The sequence below is a fragment of the Ursus maritimus genome, unplaced genomic scaffold (assembly GCF_017311325.1).
Source record: "Ursus maritimus isolate PB19 unplaced genomic scaffold, ASM1731132v1 scaffold_2, whole genome shotgun sequence".
Taxonomy (NCBI): domain Eukaryota; kingdom Metazoa; phylum Chordata; class Mammalia; order Carnivora; family Ursidae; genus Ursus; species Ursus maritimus.
The window spans coordinates 35,688,545-35,715,395 of NW_024424452.1; the positions used below are offsets into that span (position 1 = coordinate 35,688,545).

At 45.6% G+C, this 26,851-nt stretch overlaps 1 protein-coding gene across 1 annotated transcript in view; it reads left to right on the top strand.

Moving 5' to 3' along the window:
* Window positions 1-26,851, top strand: part of ADCY9 (adenylate cyclase 9) — a 122,539-nt gene that overhangs the window by 74,037 nt on the left and 21,651 nt on the right. The window contains exons 2-4 of the mRNA XM_008696832.2: window positions 12,944-13,134; window positions 24,643-24,747; window positions 25,670-25,887. Coding sequence (XP_008695054.1) covers window positions 12,944-13,134; window positions 24,643-24,747; window positions 25,670-25,887 — 514 coding nt within the window. The remainder of the gene's footprint in view (window positions 1-12,943; window positions 13,135-24,642; window positions 24,748-25,669; window positions 25,888-26,851) is intronic.

The window sequence follows — 26,851 nt, forward strand, 5'->3', positions numbered from 1 at the left end:
CACACACACACACATGCATTATATATACAATCATGTATTAGATGCACACATACAGCATTGTGGAATTTTTAGCCTTCAGATGTCCTTCAAGCTGGCTCTGTCTTGGCAGGGAGAGGCCTGGGAAGAGAGCCATGGGACGGGAGGCTCTGCTGCTGTCCTGCCTTTGCCAGGCACCCACTGCTGCACCCTAAGGCAGCTTGAGGAAAGGCTCCACAGCGGGGCATTTGAGAAATTGTTAGAGATGTTTTTTTAATGGTGTCGGTGATAAAGGGTTATAGATTGTCCATGAGTTTAATTTTATTCAGGATGGTAAAGAGGACATTACAAATTAAGTGTGTAATAAAAATGTAATAAATAGGAGCCATTGGGTCTGATGGGGTTGAGAACCTGTGGTTCATTGTCTGGTTTCCAGAAGGTGTTATTATGGATCCTCAAGGAATTTAAAGTATTTCAAAGAACCCAACAGGAATGTCATGATTCATGATGATCCCAGGTGAAGCAGAGCTTTATGCTGGGACCTGCCACTTCGGTGGGAGGCACCATCATGCGGTGCCTTGCAGGAACTTTGCATGTTGGTGATACAAGAATTTCTGGGATATGACTAGGGCACTAGATGTTGTCACCTGCATTCAGTTCAGGAGGGCATAGTGCGCAAATCAGTCAGGTGACACCATGGCTTTTGGAAGCAGAGGTCCTCTGGCTGCTTGGCAGGTGTTCACATTGTAGGTTGGCTGGAGAAAGAGGACCCGGAGGCAGTGGGATCCTGGAGAGGCAGAAAGAAAGGGGAGGTTGGCCAAGGCGACCAGAGTTTATCTGCTTTTCAAATTTGCCCGGGGCTGAAGCCTCAGCTGAAGGGTCAGTTACTCCTGAAACATTCCCGGGCCTGGCTCAATGGTGTGTGCCAAATCCTATTAGCACGGTGGCCGTATGCCTAGTTAAACATGCAGGCCCCATGGAGTCAGAACCCCCAGGAAATGGCAATTTGTTTAGTGGTGTGTTTTACTACATGTGTTGTTTTTAATGGGTGTAAAAGATCAGAGAGCGCCCACGTTCGTTTTACAAACTGCTTTTAGGAATCATGTAGTAAGATGTAAAGTGTATACAACGTGGAAAATGTGGCATAGCTTACAAATATTCACATTAAAAAAATTTTTAAGGAATAATATGTGTCAAGCAAGGTTAAGCTATATATACAGATGGGGTCTGAATTAGATTTTTGAACTGATTTTTCAAACCATTTTCATCTTCTTTGGAATATATTCAGTGTTTGCAAGCTTGGTTTTCTTTTTTTTATTATTTAAATTATATTTAGTTAACATATACTGTATTATTAGTTTCAGGGTTAGAATTTAATGATTCATCATTTGCGTATAACACCCAGTGCCCATTATATCAAGTGCCCTCCTTCATGCCCGTCACCCTGTTATCCCCCCCTTCCTCTAGCAAGCCTCAGTTTATTTCCTAGAGTTCAGCATCTCTTATGGTTTGCCTCCCTCTCTGTTTTCATCTTATTTTATTTTTCCTGCCCTTCCCCATCTGTTTTGTCTCTTAAATTCCACAAATGAATGAAACCACATGATACTTGTCTTCCTCTGACTTATTTCACTTAGCATAATACCCTCTAGTTCCGTCCACGTCACTGCAAATGCCAAGATTTCATTCTTTTTATGGCCGAGTGATATTAGAAATTATCCTCCCATTTTGTTTGATGGAGTATCCCTTCCTATCCTATTTCCAGTTGTTACCCTGCTATTAGTGTACAGGGTAATTTCTCCCTTAGATTTGCTACTAAATGTCATCTATAATAAATAAAAGTCAATACTTACTGGTTTCACATGCACTTGTTCTCTTTATTCCACCCATTCTTCTTTTCATAGTTCTTATATCTCTTCTCTGTTTTAATAAAGAAAGAGCCTTCTGTTGCTAGTCCATTCCTTTTCCCCTGTACGGAAGAATCTAGATCTTCACTGTTCAGTACAGTAGCAGCTGGCCACACGGAGTTCTTGAAAATATAAGTCACCGGGCACCTGGGCGGCTCAGTCGGTGAGGTGTCTGCCTTCGGCTCAGGTCATGTTCCTGGGATCCTGGGTTTGAGTCCCGCTCCCAGCAGGGAGACTGCTTCTCCCTCTGCTGTTCCCCCTGGTTGTGTGTGCATGTGCTCTCTCTCTACCTCTGTCAAGTAGGTAAATAAATCTTTAAAAAAAAGAAAGAAAGAAAGAAAATGTAAGTCACAATGAAAAAAACATTAGAAGTCTATCTCTTCTCGCACTAGCCATGTTTCGAGTGCTCAGGAGCCACATGTGGCTGGTGGCCACTGCACTGACAGCTACTGCACATTCCCATTGTGGTGGACGGTTCTTTTGGACAGCTAGGTCTAGACGCCTTATACACTCCCATTAGTCCAGATCCTGTATTATCCCATCACCTACAGTTGCCCTTTGATGAAAGCCTCTTCAGTTTTCTGGAACCATCTGGAACCATCTGGAACTTTCTCCTCCAGTTCTGCCTCTCACACTTCTCTAAGCCCAGCTGTGTACGGCTGAAGTCCCCGGCCAAACTGTATTGCCGACTAGGCTGCTCTCTGCCCCTAACCTGGTCACGAGTCAGCCTGGTGTGTTCCCTGGCCCTCTGTCCCTTCTCATTTGGCATAAGTGGCAGGCATACTGGCCCAGATCTGCATCGGTCATGAGGACTTTCCTGACCAGGGATAATGGAGTTATTAGCTCTCAGCCTCATTAACTTGGCAGTTTGAAGACCCCTGTATTCCTTGTATTTTATTTCTCTCTTTCGTGTTTTTCCACTTCAGTGTGATTTTGTAGAGCCTAGCCCTGCCACTTTCCCTGAGTTTGATTCGGTGGCCTTTTTTCCAGCAACTTTTCTTTCATCCTTGAGGTCCTCCCTGATTTTTTTTTCAACTAGTCTCCACAAGTTCCATCTCTTTATTAAATTTCTATTTATGATGTATTATTGGCTTGGTGGTATTTTTGTGTTAAGTATAACTTTGCCCTGTTTATCGTATTTCTTTCTTATTTTGAACAGAACACAGTTCATAGTTGGTGTTAATTTAATACTTTCAGTTTTCCTTTTATAAATTGCGGTATATTTATTCCGTGGGAAACTTCACAGTATTGACAAAAAATGAGTGCAGTTGGTGCACACTGATATGGATGAATCTCGAACATAATGCTGAACCAGAAAAAGCAACTTTCAGAAGAATACTTGTAAAATGTCATTTATTTAAATTAAAAACAAACAAACGCTGTTAATGCTGCCTATTGTTTAGCATTCCACAATATAGCAGCCTGGCACTCAGAAGAGTTAGAAGCTCTCTGGGGGGAGAAGGGCTTGCCATGGAGAAAAGTCCGCAGGGCACCTGAACAGGGCAAGCGACCTTTGATTTCTTACACTGATGGGACCCTGAGTGGTCAACATATTTCTCCTTACATATTTCTGTGTCTAAAATATTGTGTAATAAATTTAAAAAATTCATGCTTATTTTATAGATAAATAACAAAAATATCTAATATACAGAATGAATGTTTTCCATAATCCTATTTCCCTGTTAATATTTTGGCATATTTCGGCGTGCTTCTTTGAGAGGAGGGGGTGGGGAGAGGGAGAAGCAGACTCCCCACTTAGCAGGGAGCTGAACACGAGGCTTGATCCCAGGATCCCAAGATCATGACCTGAGCTGAAGGCAGACACTTCACCGACTGAGCCACCCAGGTGCCCCATGTTTCTTTTAATTAATTGTTTCAGCTTTATTGAGGTAAAATTGACAAAAAATCGTGGGATATTTAAAGTGTGTATTATGACTCCCTATCTTGTGTGTGTGTGTGTGTGTGTGTGTGTGTGTGTGTAAGAACACTGAAGTTCTACTCCCTTAGCACATTTCATTTAGACAATACAGTGTTGTGACTGTGGTCACCACATTTTACATTAGGTCCCCAGGCTGTGTTTCTGTGTTTTTAGTCTAGTGTTGTTCAGAATAATTTCTTTTCTTTTCTTTCCTTTCCTTTCCTTTCCTTTCCTTTCCTTTCCTTTCCTTTCCTTCCTTTCCTTTCCTTTCCTTTCCTTTCCTTTCCTTTCCTTTCCTTTCCTTCCTTTCCTTTCCTTTCCTTCCTTTCCTTTCCTTTCCTTTCCTTTCCTTTCCTTTTTCTTTTCTTTTCTTTTCTTTTCTTTTCTTTTCTTTTCTTTTCTTTTCTTGCCTTGCCTTGCCTTGCCTTGCCTTGCCTTCCTTTCCTTTCCTTTCTTTCCTTTCCTTTCCTTTCCTTTCCTTTCCTTTCCTTTCCTTTCCTTTCCTTTCCTTTCCTTTCCTTTCCTTTCCTTTCCTTTCCTTTCCTCTTATGATGTTAGCTGCTGTTCTTCCTGTCGTCCTCCTCCAAGCACTCAGCTGTGTGGTGTGGGGCCAGCACCTCTGCTGGGCAGTGACCTGCTTGCCGAACCATCTGGAACCTTCCTTCTCGGGGAGTCTGAATCTACCTCCACTTTCCAGCCCTAGACAGGCGACTTCTGAAGACTCCTCCACCCCCTTGTGTGAATGAGGGGCTCTTGGTTGTTGCCCCAGCTCTGCGTGTCCGTGTGCCCTGTTGCGCGTGCTCTTCTCATATGGGCACTCACTGCTCACTGCCTTGGTTTTGCTTTCAGTTTTGCTTTTTTCAAGAGTGTACAACACGGTTGTGATTTTCTGGAGGCATAGGTTGCAGTCCCACGTTGTGTGGTGTGAGGCTGGTGTGGGAGAGCCGCACACCCAGCCCCTGGCCTCCTGGGTGGCAGAGTGGCCCCACTCTGGCTTCTCAGCCCACGCCTGGCCACACTTTTAAGGTTACTAAAAACAGACCTCACAAACACAGCTGTGGGTCATCTGGAGAAGTTCTAAAAAGGAAAGACTGCCTCCAGTGCTGAAATGAAATGAGAAATCAGAGATGTCAAAGATGATATAGCTTCTTGATCAATAGAGGTTTTGGGTTTCTCAGCTATTACGGCTTGAGCAAGTCTGCCATGTGCTCTCTGGGAACAAGGAGATGCAGTTTGGGAAACTTTTGGTCAGTGCTCTAGCCAGCAGGCAAAAAACACTCCTCAAAGGAGAGAAAACCTTGATGTGAGCTTCAAACTGGCTTGAAAAGTGAGGAAAAGCGCAGCAGGCTCACAGTGGTACTGGAAACGGGACTTGGGGTCACGCCAGAAGCCTGCATCAACATTTCCACAGAGGAACAGGTGCTGAAGGAACCAGCGTGGCCACCCCCAGGGAAGGCTAGTCAGGAATTGTAAGGATCGGGTGTTTTCCTTTGCATGGTGGGACGTTTGCAGGGAGGGAAGGGTGAGGCCGGCGATGTTGCCCTTCTTCCCAGCTGAAGATGCTCACAGGAAATGTCGCTGCGGGTAGTCTGCCCCTGTGGCAGAAGGAAATGCCTCTACAAGTCAGTCTGCCCTGGATGAGGAGCAAACAGCAGGGTTGAATGTGGCCACGGAAGCCCGAGCCTTCGGCCCTGTTGCTGCTGAGCAAGCGAGCGAGCGGTGGACGAGGTGCCTGGGCAGCCATGCTGTATCGCGCCATGTGGAGGCATCGGTCGGCAGTAGCAGAAGCCGGACAGCCTGAGGGTCACCCGGCTCTCTGGCATTACACTGCCATGGTCAGGGGAGCAAATCCAATGATCCTGGGAGGTAGCTTGTGAAGGTCACACTGGTGTTTTGTTTTGTTTTGTTTAATCTCTCCCAAACTTCTGAGCTCTTGCCATGTCGAGTTTTTGGTTCTTCAAGGTTATTCAGCCTTGTTTCTTATTTATATATTTTCCTATCCTAGTTCTAGCAAGTTAGCTACTTCCAAGCCTATCTTTTTCTTTTTTTCTTTCTACCTGCTGCCGCCCACTCCTTTACCTTGAATTCCCAAGGACGGTGTATTCCTGACCGGCTTTATGTCTCCTCTGAATCTCAGAAAGGTTGCATCTTGAAGTTCACATAGCTTGCTTTCTTTTCCTTTTCCTTTTTTTTTTTTAAACAGCTTCATTGAAGTATGATTCACACCCTATACAAATGCACCCTTCTGACGTACACAATTCAGCAGTTTATCGTATGTTCACAAAGTTGTGCGACCATCCCCACTAAGTGTAGAACATTTTGTCACCCCAGAAAGAAGCCCCAGCCATCTGCTGCTGCCTGTTTGGACCTTTCATAGACACGGAGTCATGGGCTCTGTGGCCTTTGGGACCGGCTTCTCTCACTGAGCGTCACATAGCTCTGTGTCTGTTTTCAGTGTTTTCCTTCGGTTTTCTTTGTCAGGTGGTTAGCTGCGCCCTATTCTCAGATGATGAATTGAGTCATTTATCTTCTTCCAAGAGTCCATCGTCTTTGTACTTAAGTCTGCAACTCTGCAACTATTAATTTTTAAGCTATTAGTTTAACTATTAACTATTAAAATCTTAAAATTAGTAGTTGTTTGTCAGTTCTCTGGGGGAAAGAATACAGTCTGTGACTCCTCCTGTGCCTGATTCAGACCTAAGCTCCAAGCTCCCTCTGCCTGATGGCAATTCCGTGTTACCCTCTGGCGAATAACGATCCATCAGCTAGGTGTTGCTGTTTCGGCTCCTGACACCACCTCTTTTTGTCCTCGTTTCACAGTCTCTTCTGGTTATTTAAACTCTGTTATTATTACTGTATTGCAAGGCAGTTATCATAGACCTTCATTTTTCTTGTTTGTTTTCTGAAGCTCCCTGTAGAAAACTGTTGTCACTTGTGAACATCCCATGAGCACAGAGACCCGAATCCATGTAATTCTCTCTTCCCGTAGATGTGTGTCGTTACTTACTTACTGTCCTCACCCTCGCTGCCATCCCCCCACACCCCGATTTAAATTTTTGTGAACATTACTTCATGCCTTTTCTGTTTACTGAGTTACTCCTGAGTGCCCCTAAAAACACTCTAAGGAAGAGCATCATCTCTCCCTTTTTATGTACATTAAGTCATTAGATCCCCACAACAGCTCTGTGAGATGCGATTATTGCTGAGTTCCTAGTGTTTGCATTTTATTGATCAGGGAACTGGAGTTGAGTGTTTAAGTCACACTTTTCAACTACACTCAGTCTCTAAAACTGGAGTATGCTTTTTTCCCTCTTCATTCCCTTTAACACTCTGCCCAGTTAGTTCCTCACCCTCAGTAAGTACTCAATAAATAGTCAATTTGTTGTATAAGTAAATGAGTGAAAGAGCAAATGAAGGAATGAGATAGTACCTGGTGGGCTCCCTATGGGTGTGTCCAATGTTTTCCTTCAAAGAACTTGTTTCTGTGGCCTTTGTGAAGGCCTGTGGCATGAAAGCATAATTCAAGAGTATTTTAGAGGTGGGAGGAGTGGGTCTTTGAAGTTTTCACCACTGGGCTCTTTAGTGTTAATACGTGGCACCATTGCACAGAACGGGGTGGGATTTAGTAAAGGCCAAATATGCAAGTGAAGAAGAAGACGGTACGTGGGAGCATAGTCATTAAGGGCCTGGCACTTGCATTTGGCTGTGATGGCAGCATATTTATTTCCCACTGGTAGAGAGAGGGAAGCGAGGTGCAGAAATGCAGCTGTTCCAGAGGCAGGGTGTAGAGCATGTGCGTGTCTGTCCTTAAGTTTGTTGTGTTAGCTGAAGTTTTCCACCCTTTGTTTCTTTTACCTGCTTGAGTAGCTGTTGCCTATTTTATTATCTGGGACTTCATTTTTTGTAAAGAGGGTTGTTTTACCAACACCCATTTGCCATTGGAACTTGTGATTTATTGTCAAGTGTTGTGACAACCGGGATGAATTAGTCCTTGTGATTAGTGGTTTTATGTAGGAGCAGAAAGGACAGAGACCCATCCAGAGTGTTTTCATGTTAACAAGCTGCAAAATGTTTTGTTTTATTTTGTTTTCCCCACCAAAGCTTCTGGTCTTCTTAAGCAGAAGCAACAGATAATTATGAAATATTGTATGTTTAATTTTGTAGAACCTGGTTATTTGATAGATGAATCTTTTAGTGTTTATTTTCCTTATTGACTGACTACATTTTATTTTATTTATTTTTAAACATCTTATTTATTTACTTGAGAAGGAGTGAGAAAGCGTGAGCGGGGGGAGGGGCAGAGACAGAGAACCTCAAGCAAACTCCATGCTGAGCACGGGGCTCGACATGGGGCTCGATCTCATGACCCATGAGATCACAACCTGAGCTGAAACCAAGAGTCAGACGCTTAACCGACTGAACCACACAGGTGTCCCCCGACTGACTACATTGTCGTTTAAATAATTCTTATGTTCTTGGCCATTGCAGACCTAGTTATGAAGAAAAATACAGTACAAAGTGGAATAACTTTTTAGAATGTTTATGAACTAGGCCAAACTGATTGCCTCTCTTATGTTTATTGTTTCAAATCGTTAGTGATGCAGGCTTCTAGGCATTTGTTATGTTATGCTGCTAACTCCCAAGGTCGCATCTCAGAACATCCTTTCCTTTCTGAGTATGCTCCTCTATCTGCCGAGCCGACATTCAGGTCCTTGATTCTGGGTAATGGAGTCTGTCTCAGTCCAAAGTAAACGCCCTGCAGAAAAAGGCCACGATAAAGAAAGAAGGCCGGAATAGTCTGTCTTTTCCAAAACGGACTTTGGCATATATTCAAATTACTCTTAGTTCACCAAAACCAAGCACCAGTTTTGTGCAAGCCACAGTTTTCATCCTCAAAGAATTGATGGTATGCTTAAGAACATTAACCACATCAGTCTCCTTGGTGCACAGATCCACAGACCAGACCAGCCCCTCCATCAGGTAGGAGGGTGGTAGGAAACCTGTCCCCCTTCTGTAATGTCTGTAAAATGAAGGTAATGAAAAAAGCCATCAATGCTGGTGAGGCTTAATATCAATTACCAAGAAGGAATGTAAGAAATCTTATTAATCTCCTATTTATACTTAATAAATCATTAGCTGCCTTATTTTGACCTTTTGCTCCAAGAGAGTCATTATTACGAACTTGGGTCCAAGTGTGTTGTGGTTCCTCATTAAATCCTTATCTCTTATAAACTCTTTTGACTTGAGACTTTGATGAGGCCGGAACTCAGTCATCCAGCCCAAATACACTTCTAGGGAATTTCACACGGGGCTGCCTTACTCTACCGGGCCAGTACCGCTCCAGATTTGGCAAAAGGTTTCACTTTAGATTTTGGTTTCCACATGGAAGCGTGGATACCTAATTTCTTAGCCCATTTTGCTTGCTGTGGACACCTACATACATCTGACTTTTGGAACACTAGCAGAATTGTGTTCTCAGTACATGTTGATCATCAGGGGCTCCCTAAAGAACACTTCACATTAGAAACAAATTTGGGGCAATTGTTGATTTAACAGTTCTACAAATGTTTTTGTATGTGGAACACAGGGAAGACTCCCAGTGATAGGCAGGTCAGACACCCACATTGATGATAATGCCTCACGTTACGGAGTTATCACTGTGCCAGGCACTGTCATAAAGGCCTCATGCGTGTTACTTATTTCATCTTTGCGTCAGCCCCATGGGGCAAGTCCTGTTCTTCGCTTCATCCTGTGATAAAGTATCTTACTCTAGGTCACCTGGTGGCGAGGTGGTGGGTCCTGAATCTGGGGGTTTCTCTGCAGAATCCATGCCCTGACCCATCTCTGCATGGCCCGTTGTAGAGGCATTGCTTCTGCCACTACGTCTGGGGGAGAGTGGTCTCCTGTTCCTACCGTGACGTCCTGATTCCCAGGTCCCCTAACTCCCTTATCACCCACTGTGACTGGCATTTCCACAGCTCCCTGGCCTTTCCTAAGTCTCATGCCGGCTCCTCGCCATCTCCACCCATACCCCCTGTTGCTCCTAGCATGAAGACTCCCAGAGCTGGTCTACATGGTGCCCTGCACAGGCCCCTGCTCACCCCTGACCATTCCCCCACATGCATCCCTGTTCCAGCCATACTAAATTCACTTCCATCCCTTGACTATGCCTGCCAAAGTCTCCTTTTCTGGGGGCCTGTTCATGATGTGTTGTAGCAACACCCATGGCCTGATGGCAGCTGCCGCAGCCCCTGGCCCTGTTGGCTTTCAGTGGGCTGACCTCTCTTCATCTTTCCATCCTCAGCTTGGAAGGCACTTCATCCAGGAGGCTTCCCTAACCCCCAAGTCTGTAAAGGGCCACTCTCCTGTGCTTCCCAGGGCACCCTCACTTCCTAGTCCTAGGATTTTGTACTCACACCTGCCCCCTGTCTAGATCCGTCTTCAGGTCACCGCCCTATACGGCTGGGGGTCATGGCTGACACGTCCACACCTGTCCTCCCCACACCTATCACAGTGTGTGGCAAACAGGAGGCACTTGATAAGTGATGAATGAGCAGCGATTCAGCAACAACAGGCCTCAGGGATGTGGCCCCTGAGGCAGCGTCAGAGTTCGTGACTGCAGAGCTAGGCCGCTGTCGCTCACGTCCCCTGGTGGAGGGCACGCCTCTACTTGGAAGACTAGCTTCAGCTTCATGCGTATATCTGTTGGGCTCAGTCTGTAGCTCTTCTGTCTGCTGGCTCAGCCTTTTCTCTGCTTTGGTTGTCACACCTCCAGGAAAGGCCTCCTTCACTTCCTGGGCATGTGTGGAGCTGCATGGTGGGGGGCATAAGCAGTTACCTGACCAAGGACTTCCGGGAGCAGGGCCTCTCTGGCTGCCCTGGCTTTGCCTTCCCCGGGAAGTCCTCACCCACAGGGAGCAGCAGCCTCGGGCAGGGGAGCTACCAGCATCGTGCAGGAAACTGTCTTCTGGGGTCAGGGCCAGCTACAGACATAATGAAAACCTGTCCCTGCAGCAGTAGCTCCTCACTGCCTCCCTCCTCCCTCCTTCTGGTCCCCTGGGCGGCCTCTGCAGCAGCACGGTGTGCTGGCCTGGGCCTTCCCCACCCGCTGCCGGGAGACTTATAGGCTGTCTGTTGTGCTGTCAGGGGAGAGCCCATTAGAGCAGCTCTAGGGAACAGGCCTTACCAAGCACTTCTCTGACCAGAAGTAAGTCTACCAGCATGGAGACTACAAGATAGGTAAGAAATAGGACTTTTCTCTGATTAGCCCACAGAGGTTGCATTCTTTGACCCTCCCAAGGCAAGACGGCAAGTGAGTTCAATGTCTTCTGTGATGGAGTCTGAGGAGTTCACACAAAGGTGCTTTTGCTCCTCTGTCATATTCCAGTTTATGTGTCCATTTCAAGTTGATACGTGGACTTAGTTGTGACTGTGAAAGACCTTGTACATTGTGTATTTTTGTTGGAGAAAAAAAATGTGGAAGTTCTGGACCTTAGTTAAGACTGAGTATTTCATGATCTCCTTTGGGGTGAGTTACTGTCCGAAGTTATTTATCTAAGTCTTTCAATTTCCACCTGTGATTTGGCTGTGCTCTAAGATCTCTCTAGGTGACTTAAAAACACATACCATATAGTATTTTTATGAGGAAAAAGGGAGATGAGGAGAGATTGAATGCAGAAATGGTGGCGTAACTATAATATGATGAAGGATAATTAAGTAATCCCCCTAGGTTGTTTAACTAATTTTTTAGAGTAATCTCTATCCACAACGTGGGGCTCGAACTCATGATCCCGAGATCAAGAGTCGCATGCTCTACCGACTAAGCCAGCCAGGCCCCCCTCCTCTTTAGGTAATTACTTTTAAAGCATTTATTAAAATGTCCTGAACGTGAGCACCCATGTGCGTCTAGGAGTGTAGACTCCTCACCTGAAATGTTTCCATAATGCCTTTTCATCACCACCTTCTCCTGAGGCTTCAACTCTCCAAGACAGGGACTTTGTTTTGTTTGAGTCTATTCTCCAGGTATAGCGGACCCCAGCCCTAAAACAAACGTTTATTTGAACAAATTATGTTGCCACTCCCCTCAACAGATTTTCAGCGTGGTTTAATTTCAGTAGGGACTAACAATGGATTCATTTAAATAAGATTTGCTTCCTTTTCAGAAATTGCTTGAGTTCTGTCTGGAAAAGCTGCTTCTTAGTGTTTTCCCAGCAGATAGTTCTTCCAAAGACCCGGAGCAGGGACCTGCCTGCCTGTGAGAGCCACCTAACAGTGTGGCCCACTTTAGTGTGTTATTTCAGCCTTTAATGAGAATTGTAAAGATGCCAGTTAATTGTCCATTTAACTAACTTTTTTTTTTTTAAAGATCTTTTATTTATGGAAAAGGGGGGGGGGAGGAGCAGAGGGAGAGGGACAAGCAGACTCCCAGCTGAGTGTGGAGCCCCACTCAGGGCTCAACCTCAGGACCCTGAGATCACGACCTGAGCTGAAACCAAGAGTAAGATGCTTAACAGACTGAGCTACCCAGGTGCCCCTCCCTTTTTTAATGAGGATTTTTGAGAGAATAAAATTCTCGTAGACTACAGCTTGACAAAAGCTGCATGTTCTTGCTGTGAATGTTTGATCCAACGGAAAACTGATACTCGATCATCTGAATCAAGGGAGGTTTTAATTACTCCCGTTGGTGCACATTACGGTCTCATTTTTTGTGGCAGTTTTGCAATAATGACATAGGTAATGCAGTCCATATTCTCGATCACCCTTATATATAGACCGACCAAACAAAATAAACCCAGGAATGTCTAGGGTCAAAAATCAGTGTCTGCTCAGCTACCGGCACAAAGCAGTCATGTGGCCCTTGCATGGAGGAACTTTTTAATGCTCATTTCAGCCCCCCAAGGTAAAACGTGCAGCCAAAGTTCAAACAAAACATGATATAAATAAATGGTGTGTCTCGGAAGCAAACATTCTCCCTGAAATCTGCACGTCTCTGAAAAGATCATAGAAATCAGTAGTTAAATTTGACATTCATATTTTCACTTTACTCTCCACTTTTCAGGAGCATGTTCTGCATAGAGTGCAAGATCGAGCTGCGTTTCAACCAACGGTGGTTTCCATCTGTGCTGATTGTAATTTTTATCCATAGGTTTGAAGACATACCTGATAGCGGGTCAGAGAGCGAAGGAGTCTCATTGCAGCTGCTCAGAGGCCTTGCTTTCTGGCTTTGAGGTCATTGACGGCTCACGGGTGTCCTCAGGTCCTAGGAGACAGGGGACAGCATCGCCAGGGAGTGTCAGTGACTTGGCGCAGACTGTCAAAACCTTTGATAACCTTAAGGTTAGTTTTTTTTTTCTACTTTTACAATTTTATATTAATTCTGCAGTAGAACATGTGAAATAATAAGCAGCCTTTGGGTCTATGGCAGACGACTTGGAATGCCCTTCACTTCAGTTTTTGCGATTTTTAAATTTAGTATGTAGTTACCAGCATTTTGCATTTTTTAATATCTTTGCTTTTTTGACATATTACACACCTCCATTTTCTTTCCACATTGCATCACTGTGCTTCTCACTTGAGCTGTTGTTTTCTTTTTCTGAGACCTATGCTGTCTTTTGGGATCTCTGAAAGCCAATGATAAGTGATAGTAAAGGTGATTCTTCTCGCAACTTACTTGGCGAACTAGTTGGTATCTTATTTCAGAGACCATTTTCTTAAGTCTCCTACGTCTCTTGAAATCCAATGTCTCACGATTATTTTAAATTTTGTTGGCGTGGGTGAGTCTTGTGGTGTAGCTCACTGACAGAGTGTGGGCCTGCCAGGAACGTTACAGTATTTCATTGTGGGGGCAGAGACCTCTTGGTGGCTGTCTACACGTACCCGTTTCTGTCATCATAAACTACCACAGGATTAACATGGTGGGCCGTGGGCATACGAAACCATGCCAGTGTTTGAGCTGCTCCTCAGTTTTCACATGTGATTTCATTTCCCCCACTGGCATCTCTTGTTTGTTTTTACTCTTGAAATATTTGCTGTTTCCATGTGGAAAAAAAGAAAGAAAGAAAGAGAGAGAGAGAGAGAGAGAGAGAGAGAAAGAAAGAAAGAAAGAAAGAAAGAAAGAAAGAAAGAAAGAAAGAAAGGAGAGGCACTCATAGCAGTTCCCCCTTCATTGTGTTATGCTCTCAAATAATCAAATGATATGTTGGTCTGGATGATGGCCTGTTGTTACGGCTTTAATCCAGTATGTTCCTGTTTATCCACATTCATTCACAGCTTTGAAAGCCAGCTCTGCTGGTGTTTAAGTTCAACAGGATCATAACGTGGGCATCCAGGTCACTTCCCTCCGCCAGAATCCAGCGTCCCTGTCAACCAGTTGCTTTCTGTAATTCTCATGCTCAGGTTTTCTAACAGCACTTGTGTATCATTTTTGTCATGTGCTTTGTTAATTTAGTGCAGGGTTTTTCAGCCTCAGCACCAGGAACGTTTTGGGCCAGGTAACTGTTTGTGCTGGGGGCCGGCCTGTGCACTGTGGGATGTCAAGCGGCATCCCTGGCCTCCACCCACCAGATGCGAGGAGCACCCCCCCTCCTCCCGTTATGGTGACCAAGAATGCCTCCAGACATTGCCCAGTGACCCCTGACGGGTGAGAGAGGGTAAAATCCCCTCTACTTGAGAATCCCTGAGGTAGGGCACTAGACAAGGTCCTTTCCCATGTCCTCTGGCACACGTGTGACTGCTAACGTGTCTAAAATTTCCTTACTGTCTGCACACTGTCAGGACAGCCTCTTTGCTCGGGGCGATGTTTTGCAGCAGTCAGGAAGAGGAGCTCTCGGCTCACAGGCTGTCCCTGAGCGTGGGCAGGAACAGTTGTAGGGGGAGAAGTTGAAAACGTAGTTTTCCAAATACAGCTTCATTATTTAGAGAGAAATTATTTCCTCCAGGCTTCAAACTGAGCTGTATTTAACTAGAGAAACAGAGCTCAAATCCAAAAATAAATGATGTGTTGTGTTTGCCTGCCATGTAAGATTACGTGTATGTGTATTTCTATGCATAGCCCATAACTTCCAATTTTAGTGACAGCGATTTGATGCTAAATTGACCTTAAAAGGTTTTCTCTTATCCCAAAAGGACATTTCTTGTTCTAGTTATATGTATACTGACAGTGTTGGAGTTATAGCTATAAATAAATTTATCTTTATTTTAAAAATCTGGATAAACAAAAACTATTTAGCATATTCTTTTGTCATTTATAAATTTTCCAAATAATCATTGGAAGTTTTCTGAAAATCTTGTGATCTATTAAGTTAACTGTGTCTGCCAGAAGGAATTTTAGGGGGGAAAAAAAGATCTTTGTGCCCCTTCCAGGAGGGAAGGACCAGCTGGATCTTGAAGTACAATTTCTGAGGTATTTTCATGTGAGGACATCTGAGATGAGGACTGCCCCTGCGGTTGGAGTGGAAGGAGCATGGAGAGATAGACAGCGCAGTCTCTACTCAGGCTTTGCCGCTCAGGGGAAGTCGTGCACAGTCTGGCCCCTCTGCTTTTAGTTCGTGGGGTCAGGTGAGAGCAGGCCTCTGTGAGTGCCTTGCAAATAGTAAGCGCAGGGAAACTGAGTGAGTTGTTAGGAGCTGTCGTTGAGCCTGAAAGACAGAAAACTGAGGTCTGCTTCAAGGATTATATACATTCTAATCTGACATAAGTCTTTCTTTTGAGTAAGAGTTTTCACACAACAGAAAATATACTAGCTGCTTGCTTATAAGTTCTTGGGGTGGATTTATCCTGTGCACTTGTCAGGATCTCCCACATGTAGTTGGTTTGTCGCCTTCTGTTGTCCACACTATGTTTAGTTTTTCTGTGTAGCTAGAAGCGCCGACCAGTTTCTCCTAATCCTTTGCCAGGGTCCGTTGATTCTCCCTGTGAATGAGCTTCTTTCCTTTGTGGCTGCTGCCCCCTTGTCCAGCGAGACGTAGCTCCCGAGTGGATTTCTGTCACTGACCCCGCATCTCCCTGCCCAGCACAGGAAGCCCTGGCTCGCGGAAGGGGCCTGTGTCAGGCAGTGTTTCCCTTGAAAGTACATTCCCTTGAGTAGTAGGTTCTCAGGTTGGGAATAGGGGGTAAGTATGGAAAAAGCATTCTTTGGTCAAGGAAACCTGCACAGTTCCTGGCTACATGCTGCAGAGAGGGCTCTGTGCTCCAGGACGTCTTGGAGCCTTTTGTGTGCTACTGCACACGTTAGGCCTCCAGAGAGGGATGTGGCGGCGGTCTCCTCGTGCTTCTGTGACCACAGACTTCGTTCTTCGAGCCACACCTTATGGCGGAATGATTGTGTGGTGGAAGGAGTTTCATGCAGGAACCAAGAAATTAGGGAAAGGTATTGAGTGAATATTCCTCAGGTGATTGCATGCGTGCCTTGGTCCTGTTGTTCCTGTCACCTGCAGGGCACCTCACTGTCCCTTTTCCTCTGAGCTGCTCTTCCTTGCCCTCTTCAGTATCATTGGAGTTTCCTGTGACTCCTCCAGCTAACAGTGCTGTCTCCCCATCTCCACATCCTCGGTCCGTTCAGCTGTAACATATACCTGTACTTGTCTCTTACACAGCTTCCTATGAGCTCTTTGAATGTGGGTAGAACCCATGTGTGAAATAACTTAAGTTTTTCCCAAGTGTACAGCCTGGCATGTGGTAGATAATTATAACTTTCTTTTGGTTTAAGTTTTTTATTCTTGAATGATACACAGAGAACTCGTAGCTCTGCAGAACTAGGCCAAGAAGGACTGAGTTCGGAAGCCCAGGCAGAACTGAATAGAAGCAGGTAATGTCAATGAAGCATTTGTTTTCCACTCCTAGTGCACGTGTCCTATGTGAGTTGTCTCCCAGTTCATAGCTGGAGGATTTTTACCTAATACTTCATTAAATAGTCTGAGAGCTGTGATGACCTAGTAGTGATGTCAAAGGCCAAAGGGTTTGGCCCTGAGGTCGTAGGTCAGAGGGACCCCTTCCCACACCCAAGCCTTGGCTTGTAGAGTGACTGGTAGTGAGAGTTTCTCATCAGGAAGGCCCTGGATAGCATAATGGGGGGAGAGGAGTACTACTGTAGAAAGGGCCAGGACTTAAAATCAAAGATCCTTCTCGAAGCCTTGGCTTTGGGACTGTGAGCAAGTCACTTAGTTTCTCTTGGCCATAGTGAGACAGTGATGAGTATCTCCCAGGTTTGCTGTGAAGATTAGCTGAAGTAATGCCCATGAATGTTAGGTTTGGAGTAGAAGCTCAGTTAAAACCAGACACGTGTGTATTCACTCCACGTGGAGAAATGGACAATGACCATCGTAGGAGTGAAGAAGGGCAGGAGGAGACTGACACTGCTTTGATTTGTCAACAAGGAATCACTGACTCTCTCAGGAAGGTCTTGCTTTCTCTGTTTATTCTGATGTGAGGGAGGTTCTTCAGTTTTCGCTGTAGGGGATGTAACCACGTCACAAATGTGACATCGGAGCATGAGCACCTTGGCCTGTTCAGTGTGTCCCCAGCTCTGCAGTGGATGTCTGCGGCTCCTTTTCCAGGAGCATTGTGCGTGATGGACAGATTGAGACTACGTGTGCCAATAAACATAGCTTGTCTAGCATCTTCGAGAAGAACAAAGAAACGAAAACCAAAGATGTGGATTTTTTTTTTTTTAATCACATCAGTCCTAGCCAGTGAACTTTGTGAGCCGTGAAAGCATCTTAGTTCATCTCTAAAGGACCTCATTGGAAACACACCTGCTCAGCTATTCTTTGTGAATTTAACCTTAATCTATTATTCAGAACCCTGGGGCTGTGCGCTCATAGAGCATTTCTACACGTTTACTGTTAGTAATGAGGCTAATGATGTGGATTTGCCCACATGGGGGCAATTCAGGGAGGATCTCTTCTCTTTTCAAAAGGGTAATACTTTCCCTTTGAGGTTGGTAGCCCCAGGGACTATCCTTCTATGGCAGTCCCTATGACTTTTTTAATGACTCTAAATAAATGGTCACTTCTTTTATCTCCCTGTTACTTGTATGTAAAATCACTATGAGTAGGCTCCGTGGGCTCAGTGTGAGGAGGCAGCTGGCCTTTTAGTTCATTTCAGAAATAGAAAAGGTAGTAGATATCTGTCTATCTATCTATCTATCTATCTATCTATCTATCTATCTATCTATCATTTAGACATTAAATAAGTATTTCTTATAAATGGTGGTCAAATTGGTAGTGGTGATGGTTGCATAATTCTGTGAATACACTAAAAGCCACAGAATTATATACTCTCTAGATGGGTTAATTGTGTGGTATGTGAATTGTCTTGATAAAGCTGTTATAAAATAGATAGTCTGATTGCTGGCTGAAATGTGAACATAAAGTAAGCTTTTTTAAAAAAGACTTTCAGGTTTTATCTATAGTTCCAGTCATGTGTGTTTCCTTCAGGTAGGAGAAAACCTGTCCATGGAAGTCAACACCTTACGGAAGAGTTCCAGCTGATGGAGGTAGAAGGAGTGAGGGAGAGAGAGAACCAACACTAGAGGACCTCAGTAGTATTTGCTGCAGGCAGGGTCCCTCAGTGAGTTCTAGAATTAGTGGGTAAAAGTTTAAGGAGAAACAGGATATTTGCACAGCCTCCAAGGACCCCCCCCCCAGGATACTTGCTGATTACAAAGAGAAGAATAGTAACTCCACAGTGGAAAACCTGGCAGGCCCTGTCTCACTGAATGATGAAGGCTGGCATCACAATTAATAAGACTCGCAGTGTTGTGTACGTGCCCCCATCTCCATCATGTGATGTGCTGACAAGGGCACGTCACCTTTGTGGGGTCCTTCTCCCAAATCCTAAACCTCGTCCAACTCACGAGAAAGCATCAGACGAGTGCAGATCCAAGGCCCGTCTACAAAACACCTGACGCCTGACCAGGACATTGCAACAGTGACAAGTCATCAAAGACGAGATAAGACTGAAAACCTGCCACAGGCTGGAGGAGACAAGGACACCCTAAATGCAGTGTGGGATCCCGGTACAGAAAAAGGCGGTTTGGGGAAAAGCTGGGAAATGTGAGCGTAGTTAGTAGTACTGTGCCAACGCTCACGCCATAGTCTCGATGGCCGTGCCATGGTTGCCGAGAGATGCTGACGTTCGGTAATGCCGGAGAAGGACACGTGGCAGCTCTCTGAACTGTCTTTCCCGCTCTCCATAAGTCTAAGCTGTTTCACAGTTTAAATGTCTAATACGTATGTATTAACTATTTTAATGTATTTATGTTATGTTAATCATATATAATACAAACGTAAGTGTGTGACATTGTGTTTCTATGATATATTACGTATGAATTGACATGAGAAGATATGTCCAGCATCATCAGGTAGTGAAGTATTACACGTTAACGAAATTTCCCAAAATACCCAATGTTTTCTTTCTTTTTTTTTTTTTTTTAAGATTTTATTTATTTATTTGACAGAGATAGAGACAGCCAGCGAGAGAGGGAACACAAGCAGGGGGAGTCAAGCAGGGGGAGTGGGAGAGGAAGAAGCAGGCTCATAGCAGAGGAGCCCGATGTGGGGCTCGATCCCAGAACGCCGGGATCACGCCCCGAGCCGAAGGCAGGCACCCAACCGCTGCGCCACCCAGGCGCCCCTACCCAATGTTTTCTTATTTTGACTTCCTGATGGAATATTTCCACAGCACAGGAATGATCTGCTCAACTTATCAGCCTCAGTTATGAGACTCGGTGGTTGTTTAGGGTTCAGGAGTCTGAGCAGGGTTTTGTGACTCTACACTCCATGACTCTGAGATCTTGGGTCTGATTTTTACGAGTTTTTTGTTTTATTTTGTTGTTATTTGCCTCCTGTATTCTTAGATTGTGCATTTTCTATTCTTAAAGCTTCTGGGATGCCTTTCTTTTTCTGTAACAATTTCTGCTTCTCCTTTTCTCTAGTATTTTGATTGCAGAAATCATCTTGGAAGTGTTCATGCCTATGCTAACGCACTAGCTTAAGCAGTGTCACACCCCCGCCCCCGCCCCCGGAGGGCAGCAGAGGCCAGGCTGACTGAGGCCCCACGGTGCAGGCAGTTCCTGCTCCCTCCGAGATGTCCCATGCACGGATGGGGTCCAGGGTTCAGCTGCCTGGGCTTAAGCTCCCCTCTGTCACTCTCTGACTGAGACTCTGGGCAAGACCTTTCTGTTCTCTGCCTCAGTTTCCTCTGTGTGGAACGGAGTGAATCATAGCGTGTGCTTCCTGGGGGCTTATGAGGACTGCCGGCAGAGAGCTGAGAACCTCGGGTGGGTCTCAGTAGGTCTGTTTGTTGTTACTGTTGCACGTTCCTGTCTGCCACATTCAGCCTGAGTTTTGAGTTTGGGAGCAAGGGTTGCTTCTCTTGGTCATAAGACAGCTTACCAAATAGTCATGCTCAGCAGACTAAACAGGCAAAGCCAGGGCTTTTCTGATGTTTCCTCTTCATTTCTCAGAAAAGAGGTTTCCCTGCTCTCTTCCTTGACAGTTATGAAAAAGGACAGCTGTTGGCTTAGAAATGATTTATCTTGTGAAGAGAAATAGCCTTGAAGAAAAACCTATTTTATAACTCTATGCCATATATTCCGAATGTGTGTATTGAAATGTGTTAAAAACAAATGCAAATGTGCTCAGTTGTGTTAGAGAAATAGTTATCATACCCCCTCCAAAGCCCACGTCTTCGTTGGGGGAAGGAGCAGAGATCATCTGGGAAAATGCAGAGTTTGCTCTTGGGTGTTCTCCAAGGGATCTCGGGTTTCCCAGGCAACAGCCAGCACACTTCTTAGCCCATAGAGTCCTCTGTTTTGGGGACCTTAGCTGGTCTTAATAAAGCTTCCCTTGGTGCCAGCATGCCAGTAGCACCACTTAGAAGGACCAGGAGGTGGTCATAACTGCTTGGGTAACTTCAGGGGAATGAGGCCCAGGAGGTCATAGTGCCAGGATTACCCCTGGGTCCTCCTGCGTTAGGAAGGGACGCCAGAGAGAGGCTGCATGGTGGTCAGGGACCAAGGGCCTGCAAGCCAACTCCTACCGCTGACGAACCTTTGTGTCCTCCGAGAGGCATCGTGGTGTGTTATGAGGATTAACTGAGATCAGGCACACGAGACCACGGACACTGCACGGATGAGGCCCTGATTACTGTTCACAGGTATGTCCTCAGCACACAGGTGATTCTCCATCACAGCAGCTGCCGTCATTGTTGACTTTATCTGATGCATTGGGGATGCCTCCCAAGATGGTAAGGTACCCCACATAAAGGCCAAAATGCTCTTCCCAGTGAGGGCTTCTCAGCAGGAGGAGAGGCAGACATTTAATGGGTGGGGAAACATTTCACAGAGGTATCTGTGTGCTTGGCAAAAACCAGTTTGTGACATGTTTTAACTCAGACGAAAATGAAGCTGGGAAATAGTTAAAGTTTTTGTGGGTAGTAGAGAGGGGACACAGAGCCACCCTCTGTTGCCCGGTGGGATCTTCCTGGTGCAGAAGGGACGCTCGCCACACATCAGAAGGGAATGTCAAGATGTGAGGATGTCTCCATCAGGGCAGGTGGGCTTCTCTAAGATTTTTTTGTTTCATTTTTTTAAAGATTTAATCAATGAAATTTCCCCCCCAAAGCAAAGTAGATGAGGAAGAAATAGAAGGACAAAAAGCCACAGTTTGAAAGCACAATGAAATGATCTTCTGACCCCATATGCTGTCAGTTCCTGGGGCTGCTTTGCTACGGGCCAGCCTGGAGTCCCCATTCCCTGGATGAAACTGCTCGGGGGGTGCAGAGGGAGTCATGAGCGCTATTCAGGGGAGTCCCAGCCGCAGTGCCTGCTCTTTGCTGCTTGACATGTGACTCTGACAAGCCCCTGAGCCTCCCTGAGGACAGTCTCTGAGGCCATTTATGAACATTATGTCTGTTCCTTTGTTCCCTGAGGTTCTTTTGTGGACCGTCTACCAGACCTTACTTCCGTATTAGACCATTTTATCACGGCCAGGTACAGGCCGCATAGCCTCTCTGTGTCAAAGGGATGTGGACTTGGGTTGCCCAGTTGTGAAGACCATGGTCACAGGCTCCTGGAGATCAGCCCAGTCCCCATGGACACTCCCGGTCTCCACAGGCCTTCCAGCCCTTTTGCAGTCAGCTTCCGGAGAGAGGGTACCGTGCTGAAGTTGTGTGCCTTCGGTGCGTGTGCAGGGAGTCCTTCGCAGATGGTGTGTGCCCTCTGCTGTCCAGTGGGTTTGCTAGTCTCTGTTGCATATTTGTTGCTCTAAGTGCATAAAACATCTTGTATGTGTAAAGCCAGCGTGTATGGCGGGTTCCTAAGAAGCAGTCTATTTTTAAAGTACACGTGGTGTGCTTGAGGAGAGAAAAGTACTTAGGAACAAACCGAGACCAAGAGATACCAAGGATGGCTGTCCTGTCTGTGATAAGCACATCAAATTACAGCTGCGTTGTCTTCATAACCGGAAGTTTTACTGTTAAGGACCAACATGTGTTGAGTACCCACTAGCACCTCAGTCAGAGCCCAGGGTGGTAAATACCTGTGCGTCTGCTCGTGCAACCTTCCCCCCTGCCAGACATCCCCAGTCAGTCACAGTCCTGCCACGGGGGCGGGATGCGGCTTCCTTGTCCTTGCCCACTCTTCCATGACGTCGGTCGTGGGAGACACAGCCCCGTTGTGGAAAGGAGAAACTGAGGCTCAGAGATCTCCCTACGCTAGTCAGTGTTCAACCAGGATTTGGTCCATGACACTTGATTTCAAAACCAGTGCCTCTGATCCCTGTGCTACACTACCAGTAATCACTGGAGTTAACTTCCAGGAACTTAGTAGAACTAGTGTTGTCACACTACTTCTCTAGTCTTCAAGTGTAAAAACTGGCCAGAGAAATAACTATTACTATTTTGTCGTGTCTGCTCAAGATTGGGGAAAGCCCCAGACCCTAAGGGTATGACTCAGGCTAGAGTCTGTGGGACTGTCTGAGGCACTATGCCATGCCCACGGCTCCCCCTGGACCACCAGGTGGCCCTTGCAAAGGCCGTTGTTGCACCAGAGGGGCAGCCTGCCACCACCGCCACCACCAGAGCCATTCACTCCCACCCCCTGCTAGGGAGCCCTTCAGGAGTCTTGCTTGGCTTGTCACTGGTGGGTGGTGACTTCACCCCTCCCGAAGGGGCTGGGAGGGCCGCTCCAGGGGCATAGTGTTGGATTTTGTTCTTTCATTTGAGAAGATCAGTGGCCCCATTAGTGACATGTTTTGAAGTTTAATTCAGTCATTACCAAGGTGCATTAAAATAAATTTATATATTATATTACTGACAATTAGAACATTCTGCTCCTGTTAATAATGTCAGTGTTTAAAGAGCTATAGGCCTGTTTTACCTTGGTACTGCTGTTTACTCAGGTATGTTAGTTAATGACTTGGCCTGCTGCTTTGCCGTATATATTTTCATTTTTCGAACGAATATGAATGTTCAAACTTGCGCATTGCATCAGATTTCCAGATGACACAACTCTTTAGAATCTTTATTTCTTTTATTTAACACAGCCGAGGCCTGAAATCTCACTTAGGTTGTGATGTAGCTCATACCCTTTCCTGTGGGTACTAAGTGATATTTACTTTAAATTTCTAAAATAGTGCCTAGCCTTCTGTAATGTATTCCAGTGTGCCACAGTGCTTATTTTGCTAGAAATTGTCAGAGTCCCTCTAAATCTGTTCTGCTGCCATTCGTCTTCTCCACTGGAAGCTCTTAGTTGCTGTCTTGGTGGTGGCTCCGGTTTACAGGGTCCCATCGATAGTAAATTGATTGAGGACTCACTGAGTGCCAGGAGCAAGGCTAGACTATCTACACACGTCTTCACTTAGTTCTCACCACACATCTGCAAGAGCTGTGTCAGCACCTTCTTTTATAGGTGAGAGGACGCAGGTGAGTGATTTGAAAGGGGCATCTCCACACACTGGTTGTGAGAAGCAAAGCCTGGCCCTTTCTGCTCTACCTGTTGGTATTAAGCCTAGACTTCTCTTTTCTAGATCAGTTAATTGCTCAGGCTTCTGAGAACTCCTAGGTCTGTAAGCATGTCCCTCTGACTTTCCTGCCTGTTTTACATGAAGAACTCACCATCACACAGAGCTCAAGAACTCGTGTAGGCTATTGGCTGGTTGGTGGGCTTAATAACAGCTTTATTGAGATATAATCCACGTTACCATAAAATTTACCGTTTTATAGTATACAGTTTGGTGGTTTTAGTATACTTGCAAGATTGTGCGACCATCACCACAGTCTGTTTTGGAACATTTCCATCACCCTTCCATAAAGGAACTCCACACCCATTAGATCACTCCCCATTCCTTCGTCCCCTCAGCCCTGGCACCCACTAATCTCCTCACCATCTCTATGAATTTGCCTTTTCTGGACATTTTCTACCGATGGAATCATATAACCCATGGTCTTTTGTGTCTGGCTTCTGTAACCTGACAGTGTTGGCAAGGTTCATCCATGTTGGAGTAGGTGTCAGTGTTTCCTTCCTTTTTATGGCTGAATCATATTCCATTCTGTGGATAGACCACATTTTGTTGATCCATTCATCCATTGATGGACATTTGAGTTGTTTTACTTTTTGGCTGTTACAGACAGCGCTGCTCTGGGTAGCCATGTGCCAGTCTTCGTGTGGACGTGTTTCTGTTTTCACTTCACCAGTTTGTTTTTAACTCCTGCTCGAGCGGCACAGGAAGCCTTCCACTTGGTTACCACCATTCAGTGTGGCAGCCACTTGCAACAATAAACTTGAATTACAGGTTGTGGCCGTGCTTTCTGGGTGTGTTCCTATGGTGTATGTTTTTCTTATAGACCTGTCCTTCATGCGGAATCACGTTTGCCCCCAAATCGGAAGCTGGTGCAGAAGGAGGAGCGGTCCAAAATGGCTGTCAAGAGGAGCATAAAAACAGCACCAAGGTAACAAGCTCTTGTCTGTTATTCCTGTCAGTTCCTCTCCTGGTGCCTCTACCTGAGGTGACATTCCTGTCTGGTCGGCTTCTCATTTCTAAGAGTAACTCCTCTTAGGTGACACCATTCCACACCTTCTCATCCTGATGATTTTGAATAGATCAGTAAAGATCAGGATGGAGAGTCCTTCTAGCCCTTGTGAAGTAATCACATGGCCAGCTGGATGGGACTCCCTTCAGGGACAGTAAAAGCTTGAAGCCACATGGACTATAGTAGCTAGGGAAGATCTCTGGTGCCGGAACATGTGGTAGAGTGTGGATGTGCAGAGAGAAAGGGTTCTGCAGGAGCAAAGGTGCATCGCGAAGAGAGGCTTGGGGTCGGGGCCAGCAGCGAGGACACTGCCAAAGAATTCTCACCTGGAGACAGAGCCAGGACTGCAGTAGAAAGCAGAACAAAGATCAAATCTGAGAGCCCTTCCAAGAACGCTTATAAAGGCTGACTCTCCAGGGAGGCCTATGTCTGTTATCCTCCACCTTGTTTCACTTGCCACCTTCCCCTAGATGGATCCTCGTGTCACTTCCACTGCCCCAGCCCCCCAGACCTTCCCCCATGGCCCTCTGCAGTGCCGAGTCTGTGGTAGCAAGCTCCAAGAGCCTCAACTCTTCCTTGACCTTCTCTCCACCTCCTCACTGGCCCTTCCCACGATGTCACCTTCCTGGATGCCTCAACCCCTGGAGGTGCAATCTGACGAGATAGGGGGATGGGGAGAAGCAGACGGGAGGAGAGGTGGAGCGTCAGGTTAGAACAGAGATGTAAAGGTGCTGGTCAGGTGTGCAGTGGGGCCCCGACGTGGCAAGGTTAGGATGGAATAGCACTGTCGCATGCTCACTGCAGCCTGTGTCTGCCCCCCACCACCCTTGTCTTGAGGCAGGCTCCTGGAGCACCGAATTCCAAAACTCAGAATGGACTTCTGAGCCCTCCCCAAGAGGAAAAGCTCACCAACAGTCAGACCTCCCTGTGTGAGATCTTACAGGAAAAGGGAAGGTGGGCAGGAGTGAGCTTGGACCAGTCAGCTCTCCTTCCGCTGAGATTCAAGAACATCCGGGAGAAAACAGATGCCCATTTTGTCGATGTTATCAAAGAAGACAGGTAAGAGTCAACCATTCCCAATGAAAGTAAAGATTTGCAGGTAGGAGTCTCTCCCTTTTCCTGAGTCACCTTATCCCCATGTGTTTGCCCCTCCATTGTCAGTATTTTACTTTATTTTGAAGTAATTTGAAACTTACAGAAAAGTTGCATGAATAATACAAAGAATTCTCATTTTATCCGTTGCTTGATTTATCAATTTGTAACATTTTACTGTGTTTTATTCTCTCTCTTTCTTTATGAAATTTATGTGTGTGTTTTTTTTTCTGGACCATTTCTTGGTAAATTGGATATGCCATGCCCTTTGCCCCTAAATACTGTATTTCCTAAATTACAAAGATGTTCTTTTACATAATCATGGTTACCAAATTCAGGAATCCTACATGGATATGTATTTGATCTATGGTTCATATTCCAGCTTGTCTAGAAATTTTGGCCACAGAAATGACGTGTCCTTCTCAGGTATCCCATCCAGAGGCACATGGTGCCCATTTGTCTTCCGTCAGTGAGAGTAATTTTGAGCAGCCAGGCAACTGTTGTTGACCTCTCCAATCTGTGGTTATTTTCTCCTTGTGACTACTAAGCAATACTTTAAGATCATGCACATATTCCATTCCTCAGCCGACTTCCCTAGATTTCATCTCCATCGTGGTTCTTGCTTGAAATAACCTTTATTGTGTTGGTTCAGAATGTCAGTCCTGCTTCAGTACCAACTGCACATTGGCAAGGGGAGCACATTGACATGACTCCATGTCATGTTTTTAAAAAATTCAATTTATTTATTTTAGAGAGAGAGGTCAGGAGAGGGGCCGAGGGAGAGAGAGAATCTCAAACAGACTCCCCGCTGAGCAGGGAGCACGACGTGGGGCTCGATCTCACGATCCTGAGATCACAACCTGAGGCAAAACCAAGAGTAGGGTGCTTAACCGACTGAGCCACCCAGGACACCCTCCATCAGTTGTTTTTC